The sequence below is a fragment of the Antechinus flavipes genome, chromosome 2 (assembly GCF_016432865.1).
Source record: "Antechinus flavipes isolate AdamAnt ecotype Samford, QLD, Australia chromosome 2, AdamAnt_v2, whole genome shotgun sequence".
Lineage (NCBI taxonomy): Eukaryota > Metazoa > Chordata > Mammalia > Dasyuromorphia > Dasyuridae > Antechinus > Antechinus flavipes.
The window spans coordinates 282,921,815-282,934,227 of record NC_067399.1 but is presented as its reverse complement, the minus strand read 5'-3'; the positions used below and the strand labels follow the sequence as shown (position 1 = coordinate 282,934,227).

General features: G+C 31.7%; 1 protein-coding gene across 4 annotated transcripts in view; it reads right to left on the bottom strand.

The window, feature by feature from the left end:
• The window catches only part of HECTD1 (HECT domain E3 ubiquitin protein ligase 1), an 89,131-nt gene that overhangs the window by 18,742 nt on the left and 57,976 nt on the right, over positions 1 to 12,413 (bottom strand). For 3 of the 4 annotated variants that reach the window (XM_051977288.1, XM_051977289.1, XM_051977292.1), the window contains exons 22-26: positions 9,533 to 9,856; positions 8,816 to 8,982; positions 8,538 to 8,714; positions 2,486 to 3,322; positions 1,484 to 1,705 (exon numbers count right to left, since the gene is read on the bottom strand). In XM_051977288.1, the coding sequence (XP_051833248.1) occupies positions 1,484 to 1,705; positions 2,486 to 3,322; positions 8,538 to 8,714; positions 8,816 to 8,982; positions 9,533 to 9,856 (1,727 nt within the window). The remainder of the gene's footprint in view (positions 1 to 1,483; positions 1,706 to 2,485; positions 3,323 to 8,537; positions 8,715 to 8,815; positions 8,983 to 9,532; positions 9,857 to 12,413) is intronic. The other variant, XM_051977290.1, reaches the window with a different exon arrangement.

The following is a 12,413-nucleotide window of genomic DNA, read 5'->3' as shown; positions in this document are numbered from 1 at the left end:
ATCCAGGTTTTTCTGACTACAAGGTCAATTCTTTATCCAGTAAGACATACCAGATCATTTCTTATAAGAATAACCCAAAAATGGAATGAGCTAGCTGCTCTGGGAAGCAGTTAATTCCTCCCCAGTAAAAGTCTTCAAGCAAAGTCTAAATGACTTTTCAAGTTGTAAACGGGAATTTTTGTTCAGTTACAGAATTATAGTAGAGTCACTGAAGTCCCTTTCAACTCAGATACTGCAACTTTTAGAAAAGCATAAAAAATTTGAGGATTTAGAGCTAAAAGAGACTTTAAAAGATCATACAGCCCAACTCCTTCATTTTATAAAAGAAAGTGAGGCTTTATAAATTACTTGCCCAAAATCACACAGACATTATAGATACTGACTAGCAGTGACAAGATTAAATTTAGATAGAAATACAGGGTCAGTACAAACTTCAATCATTTTCCTACTTAAGCAACAGAAGTTCTCAAATGCACACCAAATAAAATATAAACTACCTTTTAGTTTAGTATTCATGGGTTTCTGTAAACTAGCTCTAAAGTGACGTTTCTAGTCTTATCTCTCAGTACATTGTCCCCTGCTTCAAAATGGAGTGACTTCTTTTACCTTCTTGCTTTGGTACACTAAATCCTTTATGACTGAAACAACTTTTCCTTGATTCAATATCTGGCTAATATCTTTTCTTTCAAGTCAAGTCTAGATACCAAATTTTCTATCATCTTCCTTGATCTTGATCCCTTCTCTTTAAATTTCTTAGCCTACTTACCATGTTTGATAACCATTTCACTTCTTTTATATACTTATTTGTTTGTTTCATCTTTACTGAAGTATTATTTGATACTAGGCTTAACTCACTCCTTTACATATATCAGGTATTTAATAAATAAATACTTAATTTCACTAGGTTAAAATAAAAAACCTCAAAGTCACAAAATGACAAGATTTGGATGTTAATAGAAAAAAAAAAAAAGACAAAAAAGGCCTGACAAAAGTAAAAGATCATATGGACTGGGGAGGAAAGGGGGGGGGGGGAGAGGAAGGATGGGGAAGAACCATTAACATATTTATAATGTAGGAAACAAAATAGATAAAACAATAAAACTTCTTAATATTGAAATATCAACTGCTAAAAAACATATAATAATTTTTCTAAGTCAATTTTAAAATAATACTTTAACAAAGCTTATTTACCTGCACTTTTGTCTTCTCTTTCCTTTTCTTTAAGTATTTCAAGTACAATACCTGCTAAAGTAGTTGCCAATCTCTCCCCCCTCCCCCAAACTTCAATACTTATCCAAGTAAATTATTTTGCATTTTTGATTCTCCTATAAAAGAAACTACATAGCTGCTTATTATAAAATCATGGCAATTAAAATCAACATATTTTAATTAGAACTTTTATATAGAAAGGTCTAAAGTTCTCTCAGGAGAGAAAAAGTGACTATATAAAAGAACCAACAACTTAAGATTTATAATAACTTACCATATAATGAATATTCTGCTTCCTGACCTGTGTCACTCTCACTTGAGGTTGATGTGAGGCTGGTGGTTAGAGTATTACTTAGTGACTGACCAACTGATAGAACTGTTGTTGCTGTGGCTACATTACTGCTGCTAGTAACACTAGATGTTGACATTGTCACTGTAGATGTAGTACCAGTTGTAGTCAAATTAGGGAAACTTTGAGCACCCATAAGAGGAGAAGCTATAGATAAAAAGATGGCAAGTTAAAAATAAAAAAAACATGCCCATATGTATAATAGACCAAAAAAAAAAAAAAAAAACCAAAACAAGGAAAACAACTTTTAAGCAGGCTTAGTAATAAATGTAATGGCTATGAAGATTAAAACTAACTTGGGAGACCTAACATCAAACTGTTTCACAATGACTATGATATCTTCAAACTATAACTAAAAGTGGCTGAATATAAACAAGAACTAAAATAATCTTTTCAGTCGTGTTTTCCAAAACAAATTACTTTGAATATTTGCTTCCACTAGAATCAAAGCTTTATCTTCACTAAAACTAACTTAATCAAGATCCAAGCAAAAATTGTATCAGAATAACACTAATTTCAATGAAGTATGCTGAACTACTAAAATTTCCCTCTTATTAAACAATCTCTATAGTTACTTTAGGAACCAAAAACTAAAGCTTCTTTAGTTTATGACAGAAATAGCCATGAATTTGTCCATTTTAAAATAAAGTAGGCTGTTCAAAAACAGGAGGTGGGATGGATTTGGCCCTTGGGACAGTTAGTGAGCCCCTAGTTTAGAACATAATTAATTTGAGCCCTTCAATATAAAAAGAAGTCTGTTCAACTATTATTTTGATATCATAAAAACTTTTATAATTCAAAAGCACTAGAAACCAATTAGAACTTCAGTTTTTAAAATAAACATAAATCACTATTTAAAAGGCTCTATTTTACACCACTTAAAAGAGTTGAGAAAAGCATTGTCTTTCATAAGGAAAGATCACTTACTTGCAGTGCTCATCACATTCCTCCCCAGAGTATTAGTGTTATTATCACTGCTGCTTCGACTCAAATTCATGTTGTTTGTAGCATTGGTTCGTGCTATGTTTGCCACTCTCCTTACAAAAGATTCCAAACTAGAAGTTTCTCTAGAGGATAAGTTAGGAACGCTTGCACTAGAGCTCATAGGGGCCCCAGCAGCCAATAAAGAACTTACTGAGAGTCTGTTACTTGCTGAAGAGCTAAGGGGTCTTTGTGAAGCTGCTTCTTTGTTAGTCAATTCAGACACTGAACTAACATCAGGAGAGCTAACACTCACAATCCCCATGGATATGGCACTAGACTCTCCAGCAGTACGAACAGAACTATCAGGACCTAACTTCCTTTCCGCATTTTCACTTCCTGTGTCCGCTGTTAAGGTGCTGGTACTTGCACTGGAGGATGACCCTACTTCAGCTTGAGGCATGTTTTCAGCAGACGAGAGAACAACAATCGGTTCATGGACATCAGTTCCTGAAACTATACTCTGTTCCATTACACTCTCTGATCTCCGCTCCATTTTGGTCGAACCCAAGCTGATGTCGCTGCTACTGGCCACGCTACACACAGAACTGCTGCTTCCTTTTCTACTTGAGGAGCCTGCAGCAGCAGAGGTCTTGTCTGGACAGTTGTTTTTCACCAAGCTGCTCCATGATTGTGTTGTGCCTGAAACAGTGGATGAAACAGGTTTGGGTGATGCCGCTGTATCAGGGTCGTACCCTGGTGCAAGCTTGAGGTCAAATTTTCCTTCTGCGCCCATACGGTAAGAGTTTGAGCCACCAGCATCCCAGGTGACATCAATCCAGCCTGGAAAGGGACAGGAGTTTGTGAGACCCAGCACAAAGCAGACAGGAGCGTGTCAGACAGAAGCTCCACAATATGGGATCAGCTTTGTATCTCTGAGTTACTAGAAGTCATTAAATAACTTTCGTCTGCCAGCTATAAATTTAAATAGGAGATTTGAAAATTCAATCGATTTAAACCCTTTGTCTCTGTGTAAGGTATTGAAGGCCAGTATTCTTTGGGTCATATCATTCACAACAGAACAGAAGAACAAATGCTGGAATTGGAGGGAAACCTGGGTTCCACTGGCTGTGTGATTATAAGCAAATCACTGATCTTTCTGAGCTTAAACTATCTTAGTTTATGACTACTACAAGAAAAATGTTTTACAAAACCATCAAGTACTACAGAAAAGTAAATTCTTCTAAGTTAATTATTTTTTTAAAAAACTATTCTGAGCAAAATATTTCAAACAAAATTTTCACAAAATATTTCACCTGGTATATTATTTTTACTTTCTGACAATTCATTTTGATTATATATATATATATATATATATACACATACACACAAAATGAAAATGTTATTTTATAAAAGCACAGGGGAAAAAATCCTACATTTTAAGCAAATTCAGAAATTAACAAACCTTTTTTTTTTTTTAAACTATGCTAAGTAAAATTATACAGTCAAGTGGTCCCATCTCTCTGAAAACACAAAATCACATTAAAAACAAAACAAAAACAAAACAACACCCTCTGGTTCACTGATTTTGCACATATTGAAAGTAGTCTTTAAATCTTTACCAATCCATGGGAGAATATTACAAATAAAACATTAAAGTTTTAAGGTAATGATAGTTTTTGTCATTTTGCTCAGATTTTGAAGCTCAAAGATTCTTTTTTTTAGTACATTCATCTTTATAAGATGAATTAGGCACAGAAAATTTCAAATTCAGTGATTTGATCTGTTATTAAAGTTATATTATTAATGATATTGTAAAATGAATTAAACTGTAATTTTTCCATTTGTATTACTATGTACCTGAAAAAGAAACCATTTTAATATAAAATAAAGATAATTAAAATTTAAAGTTGAGTTGAACATTAAATTGATCTTAAAAAGAAAATAGTTTAACAATTTTGAAGATTTATAATCTAAGCATTTCATATATGAAGAAAGCTGTGTACTACATACTTTCTTTTCTTAAATATAAGAAAGCTATGTTTTATTTTCAAATTTAAAAATATATAGGAGGCAGGTAGGGAGCACAGTAGATAAAATGTTAAGACTAGGAATGAGAAAGACCTTATCCTAAATCCTGTCTCAGATATCACGTCATCCTGAACAAGTCATTTAACCTCTCTTTGCATTAACTTTCTCACCTAAATAAGGGGGTGGAAATAGCATCTCCCACACAAGGCTGTTGTGAGGATCAAATGAAGGGACATATATAAAATAATTTGTAAATGTAAAACCAACACACTTCCTAACTATTAATAATGAGGTAACATATGGTCCCCAAAAGTTTCATGTTTTTATCTGTTTCTAAACAGATGTAATTAATATTAAAAACAAAATGGTTCCTAGGATCTACCTATGGAAAAGTATTTTAATAATTCTGGAGCTATTTAAAATACCTTGGAACATTACTAGCAATAGTAAGAAGTAAATACATGGCTGCTTTAAGGATTATTGGTCCTTTTAGAACACTCCTGACTATATACAAAAATTCATGCAACTAATTCATCCAGTGGAGTTAATTATATGGATTTGAGCATATTCACAAAAAATCTTAAATGGATTTAATCCATTTTATTTGGCTAGCATCTTAATTTGCTTTGTATGCAGAGTAGCCCTCTGAAATTAACACATTTCTTTTAAAAAGAGAAGAGATGGGGACAAATAGAAAATTTTAGAAACATTATTAAACCAAATGTAAAGACATTTAAGTATTTTAGGACTTGTTAAATTTAATTTTTTTCTTCATAGATAAATATATGCTCTTTATCCTTTTTCGTTACTCTTCATACAGACAAGACCAAACTTACAAATCAGTTACATTATCAAAAATTCAATTTTAAGTTAACTTTTTGAAAATAAAAACACATTTTCCCATAGAGACATTATAACAAAGGCTTCTGAGGTTATTCCACAAACTTTTATCAAACTTACCGGTAATAGTATATTATTAGTTCAATAAAGATAATTAATAAGCAAGCTAATGTTTCTAAGGAGAAAATACAGAATTCTAATCTGAGAGGAATAATGATTCTCATGACACTAGGAATGGCTCCCATCAAACCTGGGACAAGTGGTCCAGAAGAAAAAAAAAAAATAAGGTTAAGAGTTTAGGAAAGGGAAACTTGCATTAAGGGTGGGATGTGGTATGCACTAAGAGCTCCTGCTAGTGCTTAAATATCACGTTAGTCCAACTCAGCACTTGAGTATTTTCTTCAAAAGCCTGAGCAACTGGCATGCCTATTTCTCTTTCTCTATGGATTTTTGTAAATGTTTAGATTAGTGATCTAGTTAGATTTTATTATGTTGAATGCTAAATTTAACAAGTGAATACTTATTTTGAACTACTGAAAATACTATAGGGAGAATAGGTAATAGTTTGATTTCATTTCTAGATTGTCAAGACTTAGAAAGATCTAAACTCATTTTCTTCTATATGCCTGTCCAACAATTTTTAGCAGTGATTCCATTTATTAGTGCTTCCAAGAATGTGTTTATCTAACATTTAGCGTGTACAAATATTTGATGTGATTTTTGGATTCTCCCTTTTGTTTCATTAATTAATCTATGCTTGTCCCAATATTTAACAGTTTTCATAATTATTATTTCATAATATTTTGATATCTGATAGTAATAGTTTACCTTCATTAGTTTGGTTTATTATAATTGTTCATTATATTGCCCAACTTACTTTTTTCATATGAATTTTACCATAAACTATCTATTATATATTTTACCATAAATTCATCTAATTATATTAAATAATCCATTGGAATTTTTATTGGTATTTCATTAAATCTTCAAGCTAATTTAAAAAATTATCATGTTCATTACATTTGCTCAATCCAACCATGAGTAGGTAATATACTATTTATCAAAACCATCTGCATTATTTTTGTATAGCTCTCTATAATGAATGTTTTATCAAAGTTAATGTCCAAAGAATTGGAACCAAGGATGTGTCTATGATTTGGGGAATGGCTGCACAAATTATAGTTTCACAATATACTATTGTATTATAAGGTATTTATAAAGGGGACATTTAAGTAAAACCCTAAATAGACTTATATAAACTGATAAAGAGTGAAATGACCAGGTCCAAGAGACAAATTTGAACCAGAACATCAATGTCATAAAAACAACACTGGAACACTTAATAAGTGATCAATTCAATGACTAACCATGATGCCAGAATAATAATGATAAATCAAGCTACCTGTCTCCTGACCAAGAGGCTATGGATTTAGGGAACTGAGTAAGACATATATTTTTGTATATTGACAACGTGGGTATCAGTTTTGCTTGTCAACTTGTCTGCTCAAAGGTTCTATTTTTCATTTTTATTTCTAGGAGTCGAAGGAAAAGGGAAAGGAAAGAACTGCTGTTGCTTGAAAAAACTAAAATGCTACTTTTAAAATAATCAAATAAAGATTAGAATCCTTAAAAAAAATTAACCATACACAAAAAAGTTTATACTCAACATATGATATTGTATTGTTGTTGGAAATATAGGTATGACACAAGTCCCAAGAAGAAACAAGGACTGAAACTTTTAAAGATAAGAGAAAACTTGTGGAAAAAGACAATAATGGAATGTTCTTCTCATGAAGAAGTATTCCAGCAAAAGCAAACAAAAATGGAAAAGGAATACAACTTTAGATGATCCAAATGCCTTATCAAAATACAAGTCTTTCATATGACTTTACAATAGGATTAAATTTATTTTCTTTGAAAATTTACTTGTACACACAACAACTCTCACCTTAATAACCACTTGGTAAATAATTATTTACTTTATAAGCTACAACACATATCTCATACACAAATCCACATTAAGATAAAGGCTAATGGGCATAACTGTTATGAAATTATTATCTTAGAGATCGAAAACCCCCAGAAGAATTTTATCACTCCACATACCCAGTCAAACCCATTTCTCTTGTAGAGTTGAAGCAGGTATAACTTGACTATTGCTAAATATTAAGACCAATCAATTATATCTTTGATCTTTCCTTGGCACTAAAATTCATTTCATGAATAACTTAATTAGGAGAAAAGAGAATGTTTGCCAAAACATAAAACAAATAAAGTTTATATTTTTGCTTTAAAAAAAATGATTGGTTTCCATGCATAATAGCTGATTATTATTTTGAAGTACATGAGCAAGAAAAAAATGGAAAATTCACTTCCTATTATTTTTATTTGACAAGACTACTGAAAAGGATCCACATGCTTTAGATATTTTTGATAGTTCTGATCAGCATTATAGAATAGATCAAACTAAAACCCACCACCAACTCCTTAATGTAATACTGAGGTTTATTTAGATAACACTGAATTTAGGGAAATAAATATTAAGGTCAAATAATCAAAAGAAAATTTACTCTATTAATTTAAACCTTGTGGAAACCTCACAAAGAAAAAGAGTGGCAGGAGAAAGGAAAGACAACCATGCAGATAACTCTTATTCTTATGCAACTGGAAGCTTTTAAAATGTTTTTTAAATACAATTTATAGTACCAAAAAAAAAAAATTAATATTGCTTGATCCCAGTGAAGCCAGAAAGACAAGAAATCTACAGTATATTATAAAAGACTAATAAGAATATCACAGTTGCTAAGATAAAAGAAAGATAGAAAGTAAGTTATCTGAGTTGTTATATGCATTGACAAAATAATATTAAAAATTTAGGTATTTTTACTTATACCATATCACAATAATAACGCTTTTTAAAATAACCAATATGCAGAGATGATTTCTTTACAATTCTCACAATCACTAAAGTAGCTATTTCAATTCTTCATAAAATAAACTATGGTTGTCAGTAAAATCATTATAATTGTTTCACCATCCTGAAAAAAAGTTTAGAATATATCTATTCAAAATCCAAAATATTACTGAAATGGAGAGAAAAAAGTAGAAATCAATTCCAAGTTTTGACAAAAATGCCAATATGGCATTTTTTAAAATCCCATAATTCTCAAAATAGGTACCTACTGACCATTATGTAGTTCTCCTGTGACAGTGCCTTCTCCTTGTGGGCTGCCATCCTGATCTCTCCATTTCCAATCAATTCCTCGTATAACCCGGGCTCCAGGAACCATGTACTTCAAAACTTGGGAACGTACTAGACGTCTCTGTCTCCTTAAATTAGCTTCTGCTTCTTTAGCTGCTTTTCCTATAAAAAACGATTCCAACACTGTCACAAACAACCCACATTTGAAAACTATTAATTTTTTAATCAACACCCGAAAAAATTACTACATATCATTTCTTTACCAAGCTGATCTTCACACACTCCATTCACAGTGCCATAAAGTTCAAATCCAGATAAGGAGAGGTAGTGTGTTTGGCCACTAGCGTTCTTTCCCATTTGTTTGATTCTCACATGCCTCCATCCTTGTTTCTCATCTTTTGGAGGATCAAGAGGCCATGTTGCCGTTGACCTTTTTAAAAGTTGAGAAGACATATTTTAAAATGAACTTCAAAATATTGTTAGCTAATTAATATGTTGTAAATCGTCATTAAAAAATAGGATCACCCACAAGTTTAAAGGGCAGAACTGCTCAGTTCATTAAAACTTAGGGGATTATAATTCCCCTAAGAAACCAATATATAAAATTCCTTACAATAATGGGGTTATTAAGCCAGGAAAAAAAAGCCCTCAAAATAGATTTGATATGCAAAATGCAAAAATGATACTTTCTATTAATGTATTTAAACTAACTTCAAAGCAGTGCTTAGTACAGTGCCTAGCATATAGTAGGAGTAAATGCTTAAAAAATGTTTGTGACTGATTTGTGTTCTGTCTTTAATACCCAATTTAATACTCCAAAATATAAGCTGAAAGCACATTTTAAATTAATATATTCCAAATTCCAAACACAGTAACTGTTACAAAATGTTTTCCTAAAAATTTCACAGAAAAGTATTATTAAAATATTATATTTTAAAGAAACAAAGTTTCCCAATTTGTAAAGCCAATCTTCAACTAACCCTGGTTCATTCAGACTACAATCATCAACATGTGTATACAAAGTAGTCCAGTTCTGTCCATCTTTGGATACTTGGAAAACCCAATTTCTAAGCGCAGATCTTCCATAACCACGAGCATGACGTAATGTATACGCTGATGGAATTACCCATAGACCAAGATCTATGGCAAACCAAGCATTCTTATCATCATTGCTATGACAATTAAGCGCTGAACTATCCCGGCTTAGGATGTCTTCTAAGCGACCATAAGGCAGATTTCTTCCTTCTGATGATGTTACCACCACTAAGCCATAGGCTGCTGGATTTACCCACTCATATGCAGTTCTAAACAGATATAAAATAAAATATTAGGAAACTATTAGTGCTAGTTATACTGATTTCATTCATTCATTCATTCATTTATTTATACAATAAAAAAGAGACACAACTATGAGTTAAAATGGAAATGTTACAAGGAGCAATGTTCACATTATTCAAACTCATAAATTTTAATATGTTTTCATCATCTTTGGATATGACTAATTATTAAATGCATTTGAATATATTTAAAACAATTATAAAAACCTAGGTGATTCAACCATAACTTTGCTTATCTCCTCTAATTGACAGTTAGACTTGGTATTGCAGAAAGTTACTGATGAACCTTGAAGCTCATCTTCACTTTGCAAAACTCATCTCTCATTTTTTATATTGTTTGAGAAACGATGTTTGCATTTGAGGAAAAAATGAGCCTGAAGGGATTAAGGTAACACAAATGGGGTCTTTACAAATATGCACCTAACTACCAACCTCAGAAAAAACAAAGGGGCTTTAACTAATAGTGATCTATATGTTTTGTACAGAAACTGTGGGAAAATGGTTTTTGCATGCAACTCAAATTTGCTCAATGAAAATATGAGAGAAGAGAAAAAAAATTTTTTGCAAAAAATTTACTATGTTTGCATGGCCACACAAAAAATGAGTGTGGCCAACAATATAAATTATGGTATTTGACTTAGACCAAAAATAAATCTTAAAGATCTTTTTTTCAGACTATCTGTTTCTCCTCACACAGTTTTTCTTAGATTATTTCCTAATTTCATAAGACTCCATGATAAATCTGACCAGAAAACTTTTCTTGTTCAACAATGCCCAGAAAATCAACAAAGTGTTAAAAAGGAAAAAAAAAAGTATCCCATTTCTCTAGATATAGATGTATTCAAACAGAAGTTAAATTGATCAAAAATCATTAAGCAATATACAATAAAGCTGTATGTAATAAATTTTATCAAGCACTAGAGAAACAAAAACAAAGAAAGATAGTTCCTAAATTAAAAGAGCTTATATTCTACTGTAATTATCCTATAGGTAATAAGGAACTAGATTGTTTTGGCAGCTTTGAAGATACATTACACTAAGGTGAAGCTAAAGACAGGAAATTTTTTGGTAAAGATTTCATTTATGACCTTTTCCATTGTTCTGGATGATTCCCTTATTTGAGATCTTCAAATGTGATTTTAATTTGGCCAATTCTCTGAGAGCCTTTTAAAATTATTACCCTATTTTTCCACCTAGTATAGATTATTTTATGTTTTAAGTCAGAGCCCAGAGTCCTTTTCAATTTTAAATTAATAGTTCTAATTTACACAATACATTTGGACAGGAGCAAGAAGGTCTAGATGTGGTAAATCAATTACTGTTGCCAATAAGGTTAGGAAGGCTATGATGTTCAGAATAGGTGTCACAAGTATACAATGAACTGGGCTCATAAATGAGTTAAACAGGGAACTCTTACTGAATTGTACTTGGAAAACTGCATCTATTTTCAATAATACAGAAGTGGTGGCAGATAAAGAATCATTTTCTCTCTTTAAGATTTCAATTTTAATCTACATACACACACTGGAATAATTTGACAAGTAGATTTTACACCAAACCCTCTATAGGCTCAATTTTCCACTCAAATGCGTATCTCAAACAATGTTGATTATAAAAGGTATGAACACATATAACAAAAAAACAAAATGAAGGTCTCTTGTCCATACAACCAAGAGCAAGAAGTAATCTATAATATTAATACAGGCTGTCAATCAGAGAATATCAAAGCAGATGTAAAGTTGTAAGAATACGAATCAGGTAGTTTCTTTACACTCTCTTGCTGACTTCATTCAATCAAATCATTAGGGATCTAGCTATCATCTCTATGGGGATGACTCCCAGTACAATATAGTGATTCCTAAAACTAAATGTTATTTGGACATTATAAACTGTATCCCAAACATATTTAAAATTTAACATATCCAAAACAACTAATTATCTTTCTCCACAAACTTCCCCCCCTTCTAAACTTATCAGTTTCTGTAAAAGATCCCATTTTTTCCCCCTAATCTCTCAAGTGTATACGCTTGGCATTACTCTGAATTCCCCATGTTCCCTCATTCCAAATATATAAATTGCCAAATATTGCCACATCTTCCTTCAGAGCATCTTCTAAATCAAAGTCATTCTACTTACAAAGTTACCACTTTAGTTCAGTCCTTCATCACCTCTTGGTTAACAAAGTCACTTAAGAAATAAAAAATTCAAGTGTTTTGAATGATAAGCAATTCTCTGTGAAAATGTAGGTTCTTGGAGTTTTTCTCTTCCTTTTAGACATAGCTCAAGCTCTTCACAATGCTTTTCTTGCTATCCCCTGCCCAACTGCTAGTGTCCGTCCTCCTAAACTACCTTGTATTTAACGACTTTGTATATATTTATATTTTTTAATTTCTATTTGTACTATATAAAATCACATATATACTTGTCTCCTGTAATAGGAAAAAAACTCCTTGCCAGTGGAACTGTTTCATTCTTTGTAGCCATGTATTTAGCACCCAGCACAGTGCATGGTAGATAGGTGCTT